This window comes from Sturnira hondurensis, unplaced genomic scaffold, assembly GCF_014824575.4.
Source record: "Sturnira hondurensis isolate 20B ecotype Veracruz unplaced genomic scaffold, ASM1482457v3 Scaffold0009733, whole genome shotgun sequence".
Classification (NCBI taxonomy): domain Eukaryota; kingdom Metazoa; phylum Chordata; class Mammalia; order Chiroptera; family Phyllostomidae; genus Sturnira; species Sturnira hondurensis.
Window position 1 is genome coordinate 7,182,578 of NW_028082364.1, and position 23,188 is coordinate 7,205,765.

Below are 23,188 nucleotides of genomic sequence, written 5' to 3' on the forward strand. Positions count from 1 at the left end.
CGGAGCCCAGTGCCAGGAGCTGGGGACAGCATCCCCTTGTCAGAGCAGGAAGGGCAGGGCCAAGTGTGGAGATGAGAAGCAGCTGGCTGCCCGGGGCGGAGTGCGGATGGGAGAGGGGCTTGGCGAATTGGTGGTTCCTCCTGTGTCCAGGCTTCAGGGAGCAGCCCCAGGCGAGCGGTGCAGATAGCTCTGGCCAATGGGGTGGGCCTGAAGGCGTCGGAGGTTGGGCACCAGAGCAAGTCCTGTGTAGGGGCTGGAGGGCAGCAGCAGGAGCCTCCAGGCACGGCCCAGGCTGGGATGCAGACAAGCTTTCCTGGGGGCATCGTGAAGTGCCGGGCACAGGGCAGCCTCACTGGGACCTAATTCTGAAGGGTCAAGGGTGCCCTGAGAGGCACATGGACACTGCTCCCTAGTCCCTGGGACAGCCGTTGTTAAGTGCCAGGGCAGGGGGGGGGTGGGGGGAGTGCAGAGGTAGAGCAGGGGGGGGCCGGTGCTGCTGGGCTGTGTCCTCTGTCCTCCCCAGGCCTGCGTGGTGGGCGTGGCTCTCAGCCTCCCTCCTAATTGGCAGCCAGGGAGCCCCACCCTCGGCCCCAAGGTCCATCCTCCACTCTCAGGCATGGGCTGCTCCGTGGGGCCGTGAGTGTGGCCAGGCGTGTGTCCAACTTGTGTGCACTGGCACACCTTGGATTTAGTTGCTTGTGCTTACTTTGTAAATGCTGAGACAAGGGTTTGGTTGACAACATCTTTACATCAAGATCAAAGCCGCTTGTCCCACTAGGGGCGGGGGAACACCTCAGTGGAGGGAGGATCAGCAGCTGATGTGGAGGAATCAGGTCAGCGTTTGTGTGCACACTTTGCCCAGAGAGGCTGCACGTCACACCCTTCTCCGGCTCTTTGGGGGCTGGAGCAGGGCCCAAATGCGCATGCCTGCTGCCCTTTGGGGTAGCCAGCTGAGGACAGGCTGCTGGAGAGACTCACTGGTCAGGCAGGCTCTGGGGGCCTCAGCACAGGGCCGCAGGCCAGGGCAGGGAGTGCAAGGGGCCCCTCCTTCCCAGCCAGGGCTCACCCCCTGCACCCCTTGCAGGTCTCCATGTCTGTTGCATCCACAAAACTGCCTGGTTCCCGGTTCTCCCAGTGCCCTGTCACCAAGCTCCCTGCCCTGCTCCTGTGGCCGGGCCCAGCTCCCACTTGACTGTGCTGCCTGCCTTGGGTATGTCTGGGAAGGACCTGGGGGTCCTTGTTTCTGCAGGAGATGGGCAATCACTGCAGGCCTGAGGGCTCTGCCCGGAGAGCCCTGGCCATGTGCTCCTGGCCCACACTGGTACTCCAGGTGGGACCAGGAGTCCCCTCGCTGCATGCTTACCTCACCAGCAGCTTCATGAGAATCACATTGAGCAGAGCTCTGACAGCCCAATGATGGGGTCCCAGGCTTGGGCCCCATGGGGGCAACTGCTCGTCCCCCCAGAGGGCCTGGGCTCCGCTGCTCCAGTGGCCAGTCTCTGCACTTCTTGCACTGACTGTGCAGTGGGGTTGGGAAGCCCTCAGGTCTGGGAGGACCTCGAAGCCCGGGTCCCTGGACGGTGCCTGGTCTCCCCTCTGAGGCCTGAAGGGCCTTCTCCAGCTCCCAGGGCTCCAGCGCGTCCCAGAGCCCTGCTACGGCCAGTCCGTGTGTGGCCATGCTGGGGGCGGGGGGCCTCCCTGTACAGTAGCTCACCCTTCAGTTCTTGAAGTTTCTCTTGACTTATTCATTGATGGTCTTTTCTCTTCCGTATTCTCCATTCTTTCTGAAGCTATTGTTTGGATGTTGAACTTCCTGAATTATTCTCTGTTTTAAAAACATTTTCATCCTATTTTCCATCTGTTCTTCCTACTTGCTGCTACTTGCTGTGGTATTTTCTTGAATTTGTCAACCTCATTTGGCTTCTGCTGTCATGTGTGTGTCCTGAGACTCGCCGCTATCTGGCTGCAGTCCTCTGAAGGCTCTTCCACCTGTGAGACGCTGCCGGACGGTTTGCGGACACAGTGCGTCACTGTCACTGTCTCTTTGATGGGACAATGTGGCTCTCCAGGGGGCTCTTCTCACCAAGTAGAGTGTTTCCTGTGGAGGCTCAGACGCCACTGCCCCTTCAAGCATGGGGCGGTCCTGGACATCTGCCCGCCTGACGCCAGCACCCTGGGAGCCTCTCGGAGCAGCCCCGGGTGGGCTCTGTACTCGGCTGGCCTTGGCTGGGCCGTCACGGGGTCCCGGTGACTGGCCTTCCTCGGGGCCTGTCACGTGCTGCCAGCCCCTGGGAACACAGCAGCGCCACAGAAAGGTCCCAGGACCCCCTCCTCCTTGGAGCGACGTTGCCCTTTACCTGGGACCCCTCAGCCCAGGGACCTGCTGTTTCCGTCCCCAGAAGGGAAACGTCTGGTGTGTGGAGGGCTGGTTTTCAGAAAGATCTTCAACTTCTGGTCCCAGCCTGAGGGATCAGCTCCATCCCCGCCCAGGGCTCCAAGCTCTGACCTGGCCCAGCAGTGGGGGGACCCTGGAAGGTGGGGAGAGGGTGGCCTGCACAGGATCCCGAGCTGGAGGAAGGCCTGGTGGCGGGCACTCCACGTTTCCTTAGTGCCGGCCATGGGCCTGGGGACCGGGCAACAGAGACTGCTGCTGAGACGGGCCCCAGCAGGCATGCACAGCTTCAAGAAAAGCCCACGCTGCACCCTACCTTCGGCCGTGGGCCGCAGCCCTTGGTGGTATCTGTGGGTCAGTGGGGACCCCTGCTCACCCCAACCCTCAAGTGGGTATGCCAGCAGGACCTGCCCTGAGTTTCCTGCTGCCCCCAACTCAGTGGCACCGAAGGTCCGAAGCAAATTGGGGCTGGCTGCCCGGGGTCACTGGCTCAGCAGAAGCTCCTGCTCCCCCCCCCCCCCCCCCCCCNTCAGCAGAAGCTCCTGCTCCCCCCCCCCCGCCCACCCACGTGGCAGTGAGGCACCCTCACTTCCAGTCCCCAGTGTTGGTGGCGCCGTGGGGAGTCCAGCTGGCACCCGTCTGCCTGCAGGGCCCCGGTACAAGTCCCCTGGAAATAGGTGGCCTCCTGCCAGAAGGTCTGTGGGATGCAGACTTCCCAACATAAGGCTCCGAGGTCCAGGGCATAGCGGAAGTCTCTGCTCACGAGCCCAGAGCCGGCCAGTTGTCGCTGAAGGAAGAGAGGCCACGGGTGGTCACGTCACCTGTCCAGGGTGTGAGTGCAGGCGTCACAGAACCATGTTGCCAGCAGGGCTGAGCTCAGCGGTCAGCGAGGCAGAAGTGGTGACCCTCGACAGAAAGCAAGGGAGGACTTCTGGAGAGGACTGGACATGCACTGTGGGCCTGGACAACACAACAAGTGGAAGGAGGGGTCACTGGCTGCGTGAGCAGCAGGTCGGAGGGAAGAACCACGTAGGCCGGTGGAGAGCAGCTGATGAGAGGACAACCAGGGACGATCCCAGAGCGGGGCCTTGGGGCCACTGGCCCGACGGCGGCACACAGGACGGTCATCCACGTGGGGCCGTGGGAGGGAGGGGAACTGGGGCTGGGGGATTATCTGAAGACCCAAGGACTGGAAATCCCCCGAGTTCCGTGACAGGTATAAACCCACAGAGTGGGAAACCGAAGAGGCTCACACTGTGACACCCGCTAATTAATCTTCAGGAAGTTGCAGACATGGAGGGGAAACCCTGAAGGGAGTGAGGGAGGGGCGCCTTTTATCTGCAGGGAGCGCGGTTCTGAGTGACAGCGAGCCTCTCGTCTGGAACGTCAGGAGCCGGCGTGGAGCGAACGGCGTCTTTCAGGTTCCTAGAGGAGAGACCTGTCAGCAGCAAACGTGTCTTTGGGCCTGAAGGGACACCAGGCGGTTGTCAAAGTGAAAGCCAGCGCATGTGCCGCTGCCAGGCCCACTGGGGGCGCGGGACCACCGTGCTGGCTGTGCCCCGCGGGGCCACTGAGGGCGGTGCTCAGTGCGGAGGAAGCACAAGTGCCAGCTCTCAGTTCAGAGCAGATTGTGTTCACTGCGCGCCGGCTCACTTGTCAGAGGACGCCTGTGCGCTCAGCTGGGCGGGAGCCACTGCAATGCCCGAGCCTCATGTGCACACTGGGCGTGGTCTGGGTTGACTGGGGGGGGGGGCTTTCGTGCCTTTGTGTCTGTGCTGATCTGCTCTGGGAGCGCTGTGGCTGGCGCCATCACCCTCTCCACACTCCCGTCGCTGCTGCTGAGGGCCCTGGTGTTTGCTGTTCGAGGAGGTGGTTGCCATGTCTGTGCTGGAAGCAGCACGGGCTTTCTGACGGACGGGTGGGGACACCAACAGTGACAGGGTGGCAGTGGCCAGGGCCTCTGGGAGTGGCCAGCCGGGCAGGGCGTGGGTCTGGGGCCAGTGGGCAGTTGGCTCGGACAACAACGTCCTGGGCCACAGGCTCCTTTCCATCTGCACCTCCAGTGCCCTGGCTGTCCTCTGCAGGCTGCTCGGCGGCCTCCCACCAGTGCCTGTCCTGGCACCTTTGGGTGGCCAGCGAGGCAGTCAGCCTGCTCCGTTCTCCAGGGTGTTCTCTTTGCTTCAGGCAAGGCAACAACCATGCCCATCCCCCTGATTTCACACACACACACACACACACACACACACGTATGCTCACACGTGACGCACACACTTGCTCTCATTTCATCATTGTCTGTCCCTTGCCAAGTAACAGTTTGCTGGAAAAGGAGGGCGGGGAGAAGTCCCCGTGTTAAATGCGCAAACGAGAGTGGTGTGCGTGGGTTTGTTCTCCGACAGCCAGAGTGGATCGCACCGTCTCAGTAATGCGTCTGTGGCGGCACGCAGATACTTGTTTGGGTGTAGCCCTCGAGGACAGTTGGCTGACCAGCCCTCAGAATGGAAATGCTCTGTTTCACAGGGCCTGTGGGCTTCCCACCCAGCCTGGTCCTGGCACGCCCAGGCCCCCACCCCCCGCACTCGCAGGGACACCTGTGCTTGGCCACGGGTCCGAGAGGGAAGAGCGCCTCCCACCCTGGAGGCCAAGGCGAGCTCTCGCCCTGGCTCCTCATCCCCCTCGGCTGCAGCCATCTTCTCACAGTCTGCTCTGCCCTCAGGTTGAAGGTCGAGGAGCTGGAAGGGGAGCGGAGCCGCCTGGAGGAGAGCAAGAAGCAGCTGGAGGCGCAGCTCGAGCGGCTCTCCCTGCTGGTGAGTGCGGGCGCCCTGCCCCGCTGGGTCCCTGCTCACTGTCCTTCCTGGAACATGCCCCAGGTCCCACGGGGAGGACGTGCGGCCCTCGGCCCCAGAGCTTCGGCCTGTGCGTGTGGCCCTGCTGCGGGCTGTGTGCCGTGGGGCTTGTGTCCGTGCCCGGCCCCCGCAGCCAGGGCCGTGGCCTCGGACTGCTGCTGACGCTTTAATTTTTCTTCGTTTTTTTGTTTTTATCCTCCTGTCTAAGTTGGTCTATGGCAGGAAGCCCGCAGGTTTGCGATCACCCAGAGTTTGGACAGGCCATTGATTTTATCTTGACACCCATTAGGGGTAAATCAAATCTCGTTTTTATTACCAATTCCTGGAGATGGTAGAAGTGACAACTTTGATAAAGCAAGGCGCAGTGAGCCGCAGCCAGGCTGCGTTCCGTGCTGGGACCTGTCATCTCGCACCGTTTAATTGGGCCGAAGTCCTCAGCCCGGAGAGCGGGGCTGTTGGCAGGTGAATCCCCGCCCGCCCAGCAGCAGTGCCATGTCAGACGGGCTCAGTGATGTTTTCTTGGCTCTTTAGTGGAGAGCAGCCTGGGACTGCGGCTGACGGCCTCCCTGGCCTCCCTCGACCCCGCCTCAGTGAGTGCAGCTGGAATCGCTGTTCTGCTGCTGCGGCACCAGGGTGCCTGCCAGCACCGGCCATGCCCAGCAGACAGGGCGAAGGCTGAGGCCCAGGGGCACAACCGGTCGGTCTGGTCGTGGCAGACAGGACAGGGAGAACCCTCGTCTTGCTCAGGGAGCCTGGCAGGTGGTGCACAGGCGCGTGAGCACGGGGCTGGGGGGGGGTGAGGTTCTGTGGTGCGTCTGGCACCAGGGCTGCAGGTGTCAGCTGGAACCCAGTGCCGCCCCTTGGCTGGGCGGTCCCGGGCGTGTCGCAGCTTTGCCCTCTGAGCCCCCAGTGCGTCCTTCAGTGGCGCCCACACGGGGCTACGGGGGAGATGGGCCGTGTCTGCCGCAGCTGGCATATGGTGGCCGTTCAGTGAATGGTGATGTCTGTCTGTCGCTGCTCTGGCTTTTTCATCATGAAGACGGAGACCTCATTCTCTTCTCTTCTGTGCCTGAGCCTTGGAAGCAGTAGGACAGCTCACGACGCCCTCTAGGTGGTCTGGCCACGGTGCCCTGTGGTGAGGGGAGTCGCCAGCTCCCTCTGTGCCTTCCTCTGAGTGCAGCTCGGCCGTGGCTGTAGCAGTGAACCAGCGTGGAGAGGTGGTGGAGGGCCACAGCGTTCAGCTCACCGGCCGGGCATGTCAGCCATGGTGCCTGAGCCGGCTCAGTGGGCACCCACCCCTGTCCCCCACCCTGGAGGAGTCTTCAAGGTGGGCTGCTTCAGGAAGAGTGATTAAAATCAGCTGCAGTTCGACATAATTGGGAACATGTGCTTGCAGAGGGCGCTCACTGGTCAGAACCTCATGTCGTTGGTTCCCCGCTGGGTGGGGAGGAGGCCGCCCCACTCAGCACCCAGAGCCGGCTGTGCTCAGGCAGTGCCTGCTCCATCCAGCGGGGCCTCGCCCCAGGGGCCCTGCTGCTGCACCATCTGCGGTGGCCTCTGACAGCGCCTCGAGTGGCTGGAGGAGGCGGGACCCCGGCAGCCGTGGGGAAGACAGCCGGAGGGCGCCCTGTGGAGCGGGGGCAGCAGGCCCTCATTAGCTGACCCCCGAGCGGCTCCCTCAGACACACCTTCTCAGAGAGGCAGGGTGCGACTTGCACATGCTCTCAAAGGAAGACAACCCAAGCACCCCTAGGGCTGGCGCCAGTACAGGGCCTCACCGTCTCAGCATGCCCCGGCAGTCAGGCTGTGTCACGTCCCGGGTGCCGGTGGTGGAGCCCACCACGTGTCCTGCAGCGCCATGGGAGGTGTCGGAAACCCCAGCAGCCGGGAGAGCTCACCTGAGCTGCCCGGTCCTGCCCGGCCACTTCGCCAGGGCTGCTGTGGGATGCCCTCAGCTTCCGCACCCAACCCATCCTTCCGAGCATCGGATGTGTTTTAAAGGAAATTGCAAACATCTGCACCTTCCCTGAAACGAGTCCCTGAAATGCTCCAGCACGCGTGTGATTAAGCAGGATTCATCGCTGTCCTCGGCGCCACCCAGGCCTGCTGCTTACGCAAGCAGGTGGGCCGCCGGGCGTGGGTGTCCTGCCTGGCCCCCGCCCCTTCGGAGGCCCTGCTGCCCCAGCCAGCCTGCAGCGCACTCAGGAAGGGGCCAGACTACAGCCCAGTGATGTTTTAAACCAGTGTAGCTGTTTTGGAAACGGAGTGGGTGGAAAATTGCCGGGTTCCCTGAGAGCAGAAGGTTCACGGTGCCCGTGGAGACTGCCCCGTCCCTGCATCACCAGGCAGGTGGCCTGGGCGATCACAGGCTCCAGGGCTCTGCCTCCTTCCCGCTCCTGAGTGTGGGCGAGCGGCGCTCCTCACACCTCAGTGCCCTCTCCCCATCAGTGCTGTGATGCCCTCCAGCCCCCACTGGTCCCTGTCACCCAGCCTGGTGCCCCGGAGACAAACTAGTCCACCCTTGGACACCAGTTCCCTCCCTGACCCACCTGTCCTCACCAGCCAGGAGCCCTGAGCCCACAGCTGGCCTCCCCTCTGCTTTGCAGGGGCCCGTGGGGCTCTGCCTGCTTCCCTCGAGGCCTGCAGCTGCTGACCAGGCCCTCGTGTGTGTCCTGTCCCCGATGAGGCAAGCGGTTTCTAAATCTACTGTCTGCACCTCTGGGTGCTGGTTTTGGAAGGACAGAGCCTGTAGGCCACGGTGCGAGGCACTCCGGGGGGGTGGGGCAGGCTCCCTTGGGTGAGGAAGGCTCCAGCCCCCCAGGGTCCACTGTAGCTCTGAGGGTGTCTCTTCGTGAGCAGGGCTGCTCAGCTGACGGTGGCCCTGGCTATACCATGGCCACTGCTATAGGTGCCCTCGAGGCACCACGGGGCAGGCTCCTTGGCCATGCGCACTCAGCGCCATGCGGGCCTGGCCCTGCTGGGCATCTTCACTGACCGCTCACAGGCGCTGAGGATGGGGTGCTGTCATCCCCTCTGCCCATGAAGCAGCCCAGAGGTGCAGACACCAGTGATTGGTAGGTGACACCTTCATGTCCCCAACTCACTGCCCCCAGCTGGGACTCCGTCTTCCCCAGCAGAGATCCAGGCCCATCGTGCCCTTTGGTTCCATGTCTGCCCTGAATGTCTGGGGCTTCTGGGTGAGCCCTACAGGCGAGGCTGCCGCCCCCACCTCCGCCTCCCCCTGCCGCCATCAGGGAGGACCCGGATCTGGAGAGGGCAAGACTGAGCACTATCCATGTGCCCCAGCCGTGGCCCACACCCCACATGGCCCAGCTCAGGCACTTGCCCAAAGGCTGTGGGCTTCCGCCAGGGCACTTGGACAGCAGCAGCCGCAGGCCTGGCCCCACCAGTGACCTCGGTGTACACTGGCACGGGCGCACACAGGCACCAGCCACAGGCAGCATGCACACGGTGCTCTGGAGGAAGTGCGTCTGAGTGTGTTTCCGCCGCGCTCAGACACTCGACCGCATCCCAGCTCCCCTTGCCAAGCAAGGGGCAGTGATCATGCCTGGGTGGGGTGGGGATTTGCCAGCCGTGTGCAGAAAGCACGCTGTGCACTCTCTGGCAGAGCCGCGTCCCCAAACTGGCCGTTGCTTTCCTTTCCTGACGTGTCCTTGCTGCCTACCCCCCCGCCCCAGAAACCCCGGTGGCAAATCCTTCTGCACCTCATCCTCATCACTCAGTGTGCATCAGGCCCACTTCCCTGTCGGTCCATGCAGGCCCGTGGCCGTGCCTTTGCCTGTGTAGCCAGCTGCCACCCACAGGGGACGGCCGTGTCCTCCAGTGACCATACAGGGCCAGGGAGGGTATCCCCAGTGCCTATGTTCCTGGGTGCGAGTGTGCGTGGGGAGATTTCCAGGGACAGTGGGCTCGTGGGGCACAGGCAGGCTCTGGAGAGACACTGCCCAATGCCCCCAGCATCGCTGGGCCGCCTGCAGAGCAGGACACTGCTGCGCCAGCAAGCCTGGAGTGCGCCGCGCTCCCACCGCCTCACCAGGTGCTGCTGGCCTGTGTGTGCACCGGGCAGTCCAGGGCACCTGTCCACTCAGCCCTCTGTTACACATGCGACCAGAGGTGTTTCGGGTGTGTGTGTGTGTGTATGTGTGTGTGTTCACGTCCTTGGTCCGCTTTCCACACAGATGAGGGGTCCTCTTGTTGACCTTTTGGAGCGCTTTGTATATTAAGGAGTTGGGCTCATTTTCTTGTAAGGTGCGAATATATTTTCCCAATTTGTCCTTTGTCTTTGGAGTTTGACGTGTCTTTCACCAAAGGAGAGGTATTTGGTTTTCCAGTGTTCCTGCAGCTGTTTTGATGGGGGCGGGGCTGCCGGGCTTTGGGTCCCGTTCTCTCCTCGCTGGGTCAGGGTGTGGAGCAGCCTCTCCGGGCTTCTCCTGGCCGTGCGGCAGCTCCCGCCGCACAGCAGCCTGTGCCTGCTTTGCAGTCTGTGGCTGGGGTGTGCAGAGAGGTGAAGCCTGGCGCGTCTGTTTCTGAAGAGGTTGTCCCGGTCGCCCGGACCGTCCACGGAAGCCGGTCTTCTCCTTGAGGGCTCTTGACTCCCACCTCCGTGCCTGCACCCCGGCACGGGGCCCCGTGTGCTGAGTCTGTCCCTGCGTCTTCCCCATCCTGCGTCTTCCACCATCCTCGGTGGCACATCCGCTCGGGCCTCCTGTCCTGGTGGCTCTCACTGAGGCCTTCACTGTTCCAGGCTCGATGGGTCCACCTGCCCCAGACTCTTTGCTCACAGTGCTTTCCTGGAAGCTCTTGTTTGTTTGTACAGGGACTTCAAGGTCAGCTTGCCTTGCCCCCACAGTGGTTTTGCATTCTGCGAGATCCTGTGGCATGTGAAGACGGGCGTCTGTCTGGGGGACACCCCGGGATGCTGCACGCCCACCCCGTGTCCGGACCCGCTCCAAGCCCTCGCAGCCTCACCTGCACCGTGTGTGTGCTGCACACTTCTCGGTGCCCGTTGGTCTCAGTGCCACTTTGCACCTGTTCTGGTGGCGGCAGGTCTGCTCGTCAGCCTCACCGCCTGACAGGCACACCTGGCTCCAGGTGTGTGACCTGCCCTGTGGTGACCACACGGGCTCGTCCCACCCCCACAGCCTGTGTCCTGCTACAGCAGCCGGCCCGGGCCTGCTTCCCGCCCGAGTGCCGTGGGAGAAGCAGGGCACTCGAAGAGGGAGAGAGCCCGGCACCCCCACCTCTGCGCTGGCAGCAGGCTGCTCATGTTTATTAACGCGGAGACTGAAAAGGCTGGTGCGCTGATGTGCGTTTGTGTAGAAATTTCCACAGGCGCTGATTTCTTTTCATTTCTTATGAGAAGAGTGGCGTGTCCTGAATATTAAGCCTCATCTTTATCTCCTGGGCCCGGAGCTGGTGCCCGCAGGCCTCATCGTGGTCCCCTGGCCCCAGCCCACTGGCCCAGCCCTCACTGGCAAAGGAGGCAGCTTGGTGTCCCCCAAGGGGCCCAATGAGCGACTCCCTTGGGGGTCTTTCACCATTGCCTTTCAGGGAGTGGTCCGGCCTCCCCGCCGCTGGCTGTGCTTAGGGTCCAAAAGGCACTGTGAGCAGCACCATCACCTCCCTGGCAGCTGCTCCGCGTGCCGTGGGGGCTGTGCCGGCCCAGCGCCACCCCCAGACTGGGTGTCTCGGACTGCGGCTGGGATACGTTCTTATCTGCATGTGGTCCTTGCAAAGCACTTAGAGAAAAGCCAGGGACATAGTGCTTTGCAGACCTAGAAACCTGCTGTGACAAATAACACATAGCAGTCATTTGAGGTGTGAAGGTCTTTCCGTCTCCTTGGGCCCCAGGGTGACACCGACCAGCCGTCGCAGGGCCACACTGGGTGGGTGGTGCGCTCATGCGGGGCCCAGTGGAGGGTGAGGCCGCCGGGCCTGACTTCCGTGAGCCTGTGCTCTGTGGGGGATAGAAACGGACTTGACTGCAGATGGGCCAGTCCACGGTTGGGGGACGGGGTGGAGGGCACGAGAGGAAGCATGCTGGGGGAAGACTTGGGAGGGACCCTGTGCTCCCAGCTCCCGCCAGCTCAGAGAAGACAGGTGACCTTGGCCTTCAAGAGCCCTTGGGGCTCTCCACAGCAGGTCCTAGAACAGTCACGTGCCCACTGGCCCTGGCAGCTCTCGCTGGCCTGGGCAGGGCGGGCTCAGGCTGCCAGCCATGTTTGCGCCCTGCAGTGGGGAGAGGCTGGCAGCGGAGGCTGGCTGATTGCAGGGGCCTCTGCTCACCTGCACAGCCTGGGAGGGACGAGGCACACTGGGCTGGCAGGCCCGGTGACGTTGTTGTGGAGCGACAGGTTGGGGGGCAGGGAATCAGGAACAGTGGCCTCCACTGCTCAGGACAAGCACACACAGGTGCGTGAGTGTCACCTCCCCCACAACGAAGGTGGCCCAAGTGCCTGGGTGCTGGCTGGTGTCCTGTGGACGCCCGAGTGTGCGAGGCCCTGACAGGATGGAGCTCAGGGATGGGTCCAGCTGGTGGCGGGAGTGGTAGGTGGGTAAGGAGCTTGGGCAGCCCAGCCAGGGGTCATCACAGTCACCAGTGGCCACTCCCACCTCCCCTCTCCGCCACCCGTCTGACCCGCCCTATGAGGCCTGGGAGAGGGAGATGGCGGGGACGCAGGGCTGGCAGAGCTATCCTGCCCCCCTGACAGTTAGAGTCGCCTCCTTCCCACCGCAACTGCGCCTCGCCCCCAGTCCACCTTCTGCAGGATGAGTGCCACCTGTGAGTGACTGCGCTGGCTCTCCCATCTGTTCGAGCACGAGGTCGGCGGTCTTGAAAGGGAGCGTGCGGGCCAGCGAGGTGGCCTTACCTGGCGTGGGAGGGGACAGTGGTCAGACGGGCGGCCGGGCTGCATGACGGGCTCTGCGCCCTCCTCCCTGCCCCTCCCACCTGCACAGGGAGGCCGCCGAGCCAGGCCAGCTCAGACCGAAGAACGGGAATGTCTGCAGGGTCTCCTGCATCTGCCTGGTGGGGACCCTGCAGGTCTGAGCAGGAATCTCCCGGCATTTCTGCCGTCCCCTCCCACGTAGAGGCACACCTGCTGACCAGCCCCCAGGCATCTCGGTCTCCTGTCCACCTGTCCCTGCAGCCACCACTGGGGCTGCCAGAGCTGAGGGTGCACCAGGTGGTTCGGAAAGAGGCGGAGGAAGACACTGTTGTGTTCTCGGCACCCACAGCCCTGTGCACGGAAAGGGAGCTGGAGCGGGGGCAGGAGGCCTTCCCGGTGCTTCCCTTGGGCCTGGCATGTGTTCACGGCTCCAGAGTAAAGAGTGTCCTGGGAACCCACTAAGCACCCAGTGCCATAGCCAGGCACGCTCACTCCAGGCCACGAGGCATTCAGGGCACGAGGCCAGCACCTGAGGGACCCGCCCAATGCAGGGCAGCTGCCCTGGGCCTGTGCAGGTCCGCACAGTGGGCAGGTGTGGCAGGGAGACAAGGCCATTATGTCCGGGGCCTGGGAGGGCTGCACAGCCCCGTCTGGGAGGTCCAGCTGGGCCCGCCCCAGACTGGGAAGTACCCCCCGAGCGCCTGCTCTCNCCCCCCCCCCCCCCCCCCCCGTCCTTGCTCCCTCACTATGCTTCCTTCAGCCTGGAGAGATATTGATTCAGGCTTCAGGCTGGTTGACTTATAAATATGCATGAGGATGGGCGGTTATTTAACTGTGCTTTTTAATTCTCTTCCCGTCTCTGCCTCTCTAGCAGGGTCGGTTAGTATGCACAGCAGGCCCAGGGAGGCAGGCATCCGCCCCTGGGGCACAGCCGGGGGCTGCGTCTCCTTCGCCTGGCCTGGGGACGGCTGGGGTTGCTTTGCAGCAGGTTCAGCCACGGGCCAGGCAGGGGTCTCTTGGGGATTGGCCTCTGTCCACGTGTTTTGAGCACAGAGCCCCAAAGCTCCTTAAAGATGGAGGTCTCCAGCCCCCGTCCCGTGCAGAAGGAAAGCTGAGGCTCGGCACCCACGGGAGGCCTCAGAGCACCAGCAAGTTAGAGGCAGGACATGGGCGTGACCGGGGTGAGGCAGGTGCTGCCTGCTACCCACTGTGTCTGCACGGACTTGGGACGCTCGCCCCGTAGTCTTGGATGCAGAGGGGCATAGCCATCGACCCAGGCTTGTGCAGAATCTGAGCAAAGAAAGAAATCCACGGTGCGGGGGGCGGGGAAGCAGCCTCTGCACAGGCCCGGCCGACCGGCTCCAAGGTGCTGGGGTCCTGGGCAAGCCCCGTGCCCTCTCCCGACTCGGGACAGCACCTCCACTGTCATCTCCTCAGAACCACGCGCCTGGCCCCATGCAGGCCCCGCCCTGGTGCTTCTCTATGCTTCTCTGTGCTGCTAGCTGGCGCTGGCTCGAACCCTTAGCAGGGAGACGTCGGAGTTGGGTTGGTCGCCACGCCGCACTTCAGAGGGTGCTCGGAGCTCCCCTTCGCAGACCCCCACCACCTCTTGCCGTTTCCCTGGCTGTGGGTCAGACAAGGCGACGTGTTTTTAGCGGATCACCCATCTCCTCTCCTTCCCTGGAAGCCGCCCTGCAGCAGGGCCTCCCACTCGCCCCCATCCGCTCACCTGCTCAGGAAGCCCCGGCGGCGGCGCTCCGGCACAGGCACCCCTGCGTCCTCAGCAGGCGGGCGACGGTGTTGGGAGGCCCCCGCCCCTCTCCTCCACCACCACGCCCTGGCTCAGTCCACGTCAATGGCTACCATCCGTCCTTTGGCGCTGAGCGCCGCGTGCCCCCAGCCAGCATGGGGGGGTTAGAAGAGACGCTCGGCCCCCCCGCCCCCTGCAGCAGGCCCTGCGCTGCGTCCGTCCCTGTGAGGGAGGGACAGCAGCACAGCAGTCCTGTCACTGTCGTGAGCCAGCCGCAGCATGGCGCCCGCCCTGTTTTAACCTTAGAGAGTCCCAAAGGCACTTGTCCTTACGTGGCTGGGACCCGGAGGCGCTCAGTGGCCTGCAGCGCGGTGCCCATCGCGCCTCCCACGGAGCCTCTGCCAGAGGTCTGCTGCGGTTTCCTGGTGCTTGGTGACAAAACCCCAGACTCTGTGGCTTGAAACAGCAGCAGCCTGCCCCCACTGGTCTCTCCTGGGTGTGTTCACCCGGACTTCAGGCAAGGGGTCCTGCTGGGCTGAATGCCTGGGGTGGCTGCAGGAACAGGCCTCTCTGCAGGGCCTTTCACCCCAGGGAGGCCCGTCCACGTGTCCCTGCGGGGCCTCAGGCCTGCAGGCTGGACATGCCAGGGCCTAGGCCTCACCAGGCGGCGTCTGGGGGCAGTGGGCACAAGGTGACCCTCCCTCAAATTCCCATGGGCTGCGGGGTGCGGAGATGTGGTCAGGAGCCTTCGGCTGCGGCCTAACCCCCGGTTGCTGTCGGCAGGGCCACCTCTGCCCTTCCCACTTAGTAGCAGAGCAGGGGGAGGGAGCGGCTTTCGCTTGTGGGCACATTTCAGTCATGTCCCAGAAGTGGGGCGCCCACGTCAGAGGCCAGTCCTCGGGCCAGAGCCGAGCGGGCTGGCGCGTGACACCAGCAGACTCTGCCTGTGGCTCCCCCTCCTGTTTGGACGGAGACCGAGAGCAGCGAGCGGGGGCTCAGTCCAGTGCGTTCGCCACAGGCTTTGCTCACCAGGCGTGTGGCAGTGTCCTCACAGCCTGGTTCTGTAGGGCTCTGCTCACCAGGCCCCGGGGGCCGGCAGACTAGAAGACGCCCTGTGCTCCCGTGAGCAGTGTTTGGGGGCAGCCCATGGACTCGGCTGAGGGCTGTGCTTGGCTGCCGCAAGCCCCAACCCAGGCCCAACCAGTGCTTCAGAAGGACCGGGAGGGATGTCTCTCACACACTCGACTGGCACAGGGTCAGATGACCGGGCCCTGCCGGCCTGCAGGGCCACCCCCGGCCAGCCTCCCACCGCCCTGGCTCACGGTCTCTAAGACCAGGGCCCGTGGACTAAAGTGCCCCCAGTCACAGAAAACACAAGACCCCACCGCCCACGCAGGCCCGCAGCCACCATGTGCGTCAGGGCGACACGTGACGCACAGGCCAGTGCTGACACACTGCTGCACACTTCTGGGACATGACTGAAATGTGCCCACAAGCGAAAAGTGCTGACACACTGCTGCACACTTCTGGGACATGACTGAAATGTGCCCACAAGCGAAAGCCGCTCCCCCCACCCACCATGCCCCCAGCCAAGCCAGGCTCCTGCCTCCGTGGCCTTCTCGTCCTCATCTTCACAGTGAGGTCAGGCTCAGGGCCGTAGTGCCGCATGGGGCAGAGGGAGTGACAAGAGGCTGATTCTTCCATGACCAGGGTGCTGGCGAGGCTCTGGCTTCCGTGTCACCTGGCAGGCGGTGTATTTCTGCCAGGCAGCTTCAGCAGACCCTTCCCCCACCCCTCGCTCCCCCTCCAAGAGCCCACGAGTCTCAGCTACAACTCGGGGCTCACGAGGGGCCAGGACAGCACTGCCATGTCCCCTCGGGGGTAGGACAGCATCTCCACCTGGAGGCGCTCACGGCCTCCATGGGGGAGACAGACATGTCGTGTGGTGGGTGCCCTGGGGGGGCACAGGCAGCCGGCTCAAAGGGTAGTCGTGCTGAGCCCCCAGGAGCAGGGAGGTGGTCAGCTGGGTGCAGCACACAAGCCAGGATCCGGTGGGAACAGGACGTGTGAGGCCAAGGAGCCTGCAGAGTGTGGTGGGCCCCCTGGTCGTGGCAGGGGCCAGGGTCAGACCCAAGAACTTATGCTGCGCGTATGGGCCTGGCCAGCGTGCGCAGTGGTGTCCTGTCCGGAGTCGTGCCCTCTGGGGGTCGTGGGGCCTCCCCCCACACCCGAGACCCTGTGCCCCTGCGCAGCAGTCCTTCCGGTCCAGTCATCCAGAACTCGGGAAGCCTCAGAAACTGCCACAGCCCGAGAAGTGGGAAGAGCCCAGATCGGAAGTCCCCTGGGCCCTGGGACAGACTGAGGGTGCTGGGAGGCCTCATGCAGTGTGCAGCAGTGTGTCAGCACTGCCTGCGCATCACGTGTCGCCCTGACGCACATGGTGGCTGCCGGGCCTGCGTGGGCGGCGGGGTCTTGTGTTTTCTGTGACTGGGGGCACTTTAGTCCACGGGCCCTGCTCTTAGAGACTGTGAGCCAGGGCGGTGGGAGGCTGGCAGGGCCGGGTCANCACAGCCCGAGAAGTGGGAAGAGCCCAGATCGGAAGTCCCCTGGGCCCTGGGACAGACTGAGGGTGCTGGGAGGCCTCATGCAGTGTGCAGCAGTGTGTCAGCACTGCCTGCGCATCACGTGTCGCCCTGACGCACATGGTGGCTGCCGGGCCTGCGTGGGCGGCGGGGTCTTGTGTTTTCTGTGACTGGGGGCACTTTAGTCCACGGTCCCTGCTCTTAGAGACTGTGAGCCAGGGCGGTGGGAGGCTGGCAGGGCCCGGTCATCTGACCCTGTGCCAGTCGAGTGTGTGAGAGACATCCCTCCCGGTCCGTTTGCACACTTGGCCGGTAGGACTGAGAGGAGGCCTCGACACGACACGGGTGCTGAGGACACAATGTTGCAGAGGTGTGAGGGGCAGGTCCGCTCTTCGTTCTCTCCCCCCATTTACTCCTGCAGGTGTGGGACGGCACCGTGGCTCCTGGGTGGGGCTGGTGCCTGCCGTGTCCCGAGAGGGTCCTGGCTCCCATGCCGCGTCTGCGTGGCGCTTCTGTGCTGCTCACCACCTGCTTCCTGCGTCCTGACACCGGGCCCCCGCCCTGTGCTCCTGCAGGGCGACTACGACCAGAGCAAGACCAAGGTGCTGCACATGCGCGCGAACCCGGCCAGCGAGGCGCGGCGGTGCCTCCGCCAGGACGAGGCCCGGCTGCGGGAGGAGTGCGAGCGGCTGCGGAAGCTGGTGAGCGCCCTGGAGAGAGGCGGCCCTGTGCCAGCCGACCTGGAGGCTTCCTGTCCACCCTCATCCAAGGAGGTGACAGGTAGGATCCTCGCCGTCCTTGGTGGCCACTGGGGCGGCTTGGGCGTCTGTCTGTCTGTCCATCTGCCACCCGGTGCAGGCTGCCAGTCCAAGGGAGGGGCTGGGCTGCAGGTCTAGTGGCCAGGTCTGCAGGGCAGCAGGAGGTAACGCAGGCTGCAGAGGAGAAGCCTCTGGTCACACGGGGTCCTCTCAGACCCCAGAACAGATTGGTATCATCTAGCTGTTTACCTGTGCCCGTCGGTCATGAGTAAGTCCAGCACTCCCTGCGAACAGGCCCCTTCCGTGGGCCTGAGCCACCAGCACCCGCCTCGGGGCCCTGGCTCCGAGGCCCCACTGCCGCTGCCGCACGTGCTACGTGTTTCCAGTGCGGCCGTGGCCTCCCGGACAGCCCGTGTCATCTCCAGCGGAGGGGCCCCTGGCGTCGGCTCACTAGAAGCCTCACAGTCACCAGGCCCTGCCCTCAGAACACCACTCGGAGCAGAGAAAAGCCCGTCCACCAGCGCAGAGGAGGGCCCTTGGGGTCCCTGTTTTCCCAGTCATGTGCCTATGGGCCTGCGCACGTGCGTGCGGCATGCACGTGTACCATGTCACATGCCAGCTGCAGACACTTGGACACCAAAGAGCAGAGCACGACACCGTTTCTGTTCAGCCTCCCCCAAGTGAAAAGTGAAAGTCCTGGGCTCAGATTTGGGTCCTGAGAACCACGCGCCGTGGAGGCTGGGAGTCTAAGGAGGTGGGGGCGAGAGGGGCGTGATGCGTCCGTGGGCCACCACGTCGGTCCTTGCACCCATCGGGTGGTGCAGGGAGCTCACCTGGGTGACGCTGCAGCTTGAGGCTCCCGCCTGCGGCCTGTCGCCCTCCTGGCTGGCCGTGCACTCTCTCCAGGGTTACTCACGCCCTCAGTGGGGGACAGGGTTGAATGTGCATGTTCCTCTTCCCCAGAGTGGCACTCATGGCCTGTTAGAGCAGCGTCACTCAGTCACCAGGAGCTGCTGCCAGCCCAGTGTCCTCTGACGGGGGCGGGGGGGGGGGGTGAGTGGAAAAGCAAGCTGGCACACCCTCCAGCACACTCCCCTCAGCATGGACTCACCCACCGGCGGGGCTGCCAGCCTCGGGGAGGGAACCCCTCACTCTCTCAGGGGGAGGGGGCCAGACCCAAGGCTCGTGCTGTAGGACGATCTAGAAGGGGCCAGGATGCAGGTCAGAGGACAGACCAGCGGGTGCAGGCTGGGCTGGGGGCCTCGGCTCGGGGCAGAGAACTAGCCATCCAGGGGGCCACGGGGTGGCTGTCAGGTGTGTGCCGACCCTTACCTACCACACCCCGGAACGTGTCCCCTTCACTGCACAGCCTTTTAGGTTGTAAGGGAAAGTCTGTGCTGTGTTGACGTGTATTTTCCTGACTGTCCGGGAGGAGGAGTGCGCTGTTTCCTCCCAGAACCGAGTCCCCGCGCCCGCACTCCCTTGTCCCTTCCTGCCGCTTCCCCTGCGGCTCCTTGGCATGGGAATTGGTGGCTCCTTCGAGGGCTTACCTGTTCGTCCTACTTTTAAGCTGAGAAAGCCCTTTAGTCATTTTATTGATCCTATTTTCTCTGGGATGTTTGGACTCCCCCGCCCCACGTAAAGATGTGATCTACTTGGAAATGATTCTGACATTGTGGCTCAGGCCAAGCACAGACAGGCCATCACCTGGACCGGGAGCAGCCCCACTCAGTCACCAGGAGCTGCTGCCAGCCCAGTGTCCTCTGAGGGGGGGGGGGGGGGGGGTGAGTGGAAAAGCAAGCTGGCACACCCTCCAGCACACTCCCCTCAGCATGGACTCACCCACCGGCGGGGCTGCCAGCCTCGGGGAGGGAACCCCTCACTCTCTCAGGGGGAGGGGGCCAGACCCAAGGCTCGTGCTGTAGGACGATCTAGAAGGGGCCAGGATGCAGGTCAGAGGACAGACCAGCGGGTGCAGGCTGGGCTGGGGGCCTCGGCTCGGGGCAGAGAACTAGCCATCCAGGGGGCCACGGGGTGGCTGTCAGGTGTGTGCCGACCCTTACCTACCACACCCCGGAACGTGTCCCCTTCACTGCACAGCCTTTTAGGTTGTAAGGGAAAGTCTGTGCTGTGTTGACGTGTATTTTCCTGACTGTCCGGGAGGAGGAGTGCGCTGTTTCCTCCCAGAACCGAGTCCCCGCGCCCGCACTCCCTTGTCCCTTCCTGCCGCTTCCCCTGCGGCTCCTTGGCATGGGAATTGGTGGCTCCTTCGAGGGCTTACCTGTTCGTCCTACTTTTAAGCTGAGAAAGCCCTTTAGTCATTTTATTGATCCTATTTTCTCTGGGATGTTTGGACTCCCCCGCCCCACGTAAAGATGTGATCTACTTGGAAATGATTCTGACATTGTGGCTCAGGCCAAGCGCAGACAGGCCGTCGCCTGGACCGGGAGCAGCCCCAGGGCCGCTTGTCATCCCGTTCTCGCTGCCCGGTAATTTTTAGCGTGTCCTCATCTTTACCACGCTGGATCTGGGTTCATGCTTTCTGGCTTCTTAACTTCGCCTATCTGTACCGTATTTCTCGTAATTTTAACTTTAAAATGTTTTAATGTCTGGTGGAGCGGGCATTACCTCTTTTAAGTCGAAGATTTCCTAACCTGTTTATTATTCTAAGTGAATTTTAGATTTACTTTGTCAAGTTCAAGAGAGGGCCTTTGAGAGGTTTTGTGTGCCTTGTTTGGTAGGTGAATGAATTGTCTGCCTCCCAGTGTCTGTGTGTGTGGGCGGGTGGGAGGATGCCCTGGGCACAGGCTCAAGTGGCAGAACCTCTTGGGGACACGTGGAGCCTCTCTGCAGAGGCCCTACTCCCACCCTGGGGCCACTGGGGCTCAGGTCCAGTCACCTTCCCGTCACGTGCCACTGGGATGGCCTCCAGGGTTCTGCTCCATGGCCAGCTGTGTGGCCTCGGTCCCCGCCGCCCTGGCAGCAGGCTGACCACAGGGTGTGGGTGTGCAATCTGATGTGGTCACAGTGACAGCTGTTGTCTTCATTGCCCAGGGGTCTGGACCCACCAGGAGCTGGTCTGGCACACGGAACCCGCTCTGCTGGTGGGGGGCTGCACCGGCGCTGTGCCTCGGTGTGTCCCATGCAGGATGGAGGCTCCCACCTTCACAGGTGGGGTCCCAACTCTGGGAGGGGTGGGCAAGCCAGGGCCATGAGTCTTCCTGGGAGTTGCTGAGGGCCTGAGGGTCCAGATGCAAGTTCCACCCACCACCTGCCAACTGGGTGGCCTGGGAAGGGCTTGTGCCCTCCGAACCCCAGCTTCCCCTCTGAGAAGTGGAACCATCTGTGAAGCCAGGCCCAAGGGGCAGCTCAGAGGGCCCAGCCAGGCCGTGGTGGGTGGCCCTGTCCTGCTGGCAGAGAGAGTAGGAGAGGCACGTGGGCTGCACATGCTGTCAGGTGGCCGCTGACCGCAGGCAGGAGCAGGCTGGTGCTCCCGTGTCTGTCTGCCCCAGGCCTCTTGGGCCCACCAAATCCCCCTGGCTCAGGCAAGGCCGGCAGCCTGGGTCAGCCTGCTGCTGTGTGTCGGAGCTGGCATTGTCCCCAGTGGGTCTCAGACAGGCCCACCTCTCAGGGGAGAGCACCTCACACTCTTGGCTGCTTCCAGGAGGGGCTTTGCTAGAAGCCGGCTGGCACTTTACCACTGTGTGTCCTGGCTGCCCTCTCCCCAGCGCTTGTGTGTCCTTCCCATCAGGGTGAGACAACGCCAGTGATTAGGTATCCAGTCGGACTGTCATTTAGTTGCTGGGCTTGTAGGTGGGCAGGACAGAGTGAGGGGCCAGCCTGCCCCCGGTCTCCTGGCTATGCCAGCCATGCTGCCAGCTCTGCTCTGAGTGCGCGAGTGCCCAGGAGGCCCTGCCCTGTGATTCACACCCTCTTTGCCGGGTCCTGGGCTCCCAGCCTGGGCCCCCAGCTCCATCTGCATGGGGGGCCTCCGCTATTGTGGGCACTGGCCCACCCTCCCCCTTGTCCCCAACTTCTCTCTGTTGTTTTGGAGACAGGGTAGTAAGGAGCCCGTGGCCTTGACAGGGCTGTCTACAGGGAGCCAGCAGCAGGGTGGCAACGCTGGGGACATCGTGCTGCCTCAGTGCCCCGACAGCCGGCACAGGGAACCCTGCTGGGGCCAGCCCATCTGCGGCATTGCTGCCTGACCCCTCCACTCGCTGTCTCACAGGCACTGCCAATCAGCATGGCCCACACTGAACCCCCCAAACAATGAGACGCCACTGCACAGCTATCAGAATGACCAGAGCCCAGAGCACAGACGGCGCCAGGTGCTAGGGCCCTGGAGCCACGGGAACCTCACTTGCTGCCAGTGGGGTACAGACAGCGCAGCCCCCCTGGAGGGCAGTTTGGAGATTTCTTATGAAGCCGAACACTCTCGTACTGTAGGGTCCAGCTAGTGGAAATGTGTGTCCCTACAAACACCTGCCTGGGGTGTTTGCAGCAGCTTCGTTCACGATCACCAAGGCCCGGAAGCCACTGAGATGTCCTCCGGCAGGTGATGGACGCACACGCTGTGGTCCAGCAGACAGGGGACATTGCCCGTGAGCAACAAGAAATGAGCTGTCAGCCATGGGAAGACACAGAGGGACCATAACCGCACCCCAGCGAGCGGCAGAGGCCTCTCTGACGAGGCTGTACGCTGTGTGGTCCCCACTCGGGGTGTTCTGGGAAGGGTGGACCTGGGCAGCGTGAGGAGGTCGGGGGACCAGGAGTGCAAAGGGTGGACGCATGGGGAGCTCAGCACAATGGGTCTTGCCCCAGGACACACACACCACGAGGACCTGGCACAGGCAGTGGGCACCAGGGACGGTGGCTGTCAGTGCACGTCGTCATTGTGCCAGACACCCCACTCTGGAAAGGCCGTGCCTGTCGGGACAGGGGGGTGCAGGCGCTGTCTGCACCTTCCCTCAGACTTGCTATGAACTGCCCTAGCTGCTGTGGCTCAGTGGACATAGCACCGGCCTGCAAACCAAAGAGTCGCCGGTTCGATTCCCAGTCAGGGCACAGGCCTGGGTTGCGGGCCAGGTCCCTAGAAGGTGGTGTGCAAGAGGCAACCACATGTCGATGTTTCTCTCCCTCTTTCCCCCTCCCTTCCCCTCTCTCTAAAGATAAACAAAACCTTTTTAGAAAATTGCTGCGAACTTTAAACTGCTGACAGTCTTAAAACACCAAACAGACTCTGGACCCTCGCCTGCGCCGGTGCACGGTGGTTTCAGTGACACGCTGTGCTGTGCAGCCGCGCCCACACGGTGCTCCTAGAACGTGCCATCCCCCCGCCCCGCATGCAGCCCCTCAGCCACTGTCTGCCTCGCCCCTGCCGGTGTCTCCTCTGGACACATCCCAGGAGGGGCCACGGCACACAGGCCTCTGCATCAGCTCTGAGGCTCACCTGTGTGGTGGTGTGTGCCGCCACCCGCTTGTCCGGGCTACTGGGGACGTCCCCTTGGATGCGCGGCACGGCTGGCGGACCCTTTCTGGCTGCTGAGAGGGCACGGCAGTGCACGTTCGGATCCAAGTCTGTGTGTGGACTTCGGGTCTCTGTTCTCAGGGCTGTGCGTGGAAGTGCCCGCTTGTGTGGCAGTTCACATCTGAGCCTTTGACACGCTGCCCAGCTGTTTTCGAGAGCAGCTGCCCTGCTCTGCACCCGCCGCCCTTCTGCTGTGCCGCCGCGTCACGCCTCGGCTGCGCTTCCCCGGTGCTGGTGACGCCAAGCCGGTCTCCGTGTGCTTGTTTGCGGCTCACCCAGCCTCGGTGAGCGGTCTAAAAGTACATGCCCGGTTTCTGACCAGCTGCTTGCTCTTCGGTAAGCAGAAGCCTCCTGTTTAGGCAGTGTTTCCGTCTGTGCCTAGTGCTTTGACTGTGGGCTCCGAGCCGCGTGGCCTCCCGTCCGCA

General features: G+C 63.3%; 1 protein-coding gene across 1 annotated transcript in view; it reads left to right on the top strand.

Annotated features, from left to right (window-relative positions):
* Window positions 1-23,188, top strand: part of MAD1L1 (mitotic arrest deficient 1 like 1) — a 171,098-nt gene that overhangs the window by 122,591 nt on the left and 25,319 nt on the right. Inside the window, exons 15-16 of the mRNA XM_037057932.1 lie at window positions 5,106-5,196; window positions 17,051-17,255. Coding sequence (XP_036913827.1) covers window positions 5,106-5,196; window positions 17,051-17,255 — 296 coding nt within the window. The remainder of the gene's footprint in view (window positions 1-5,105; window positions 5,197-17,050; window positions 17,256-23,188) is intronic.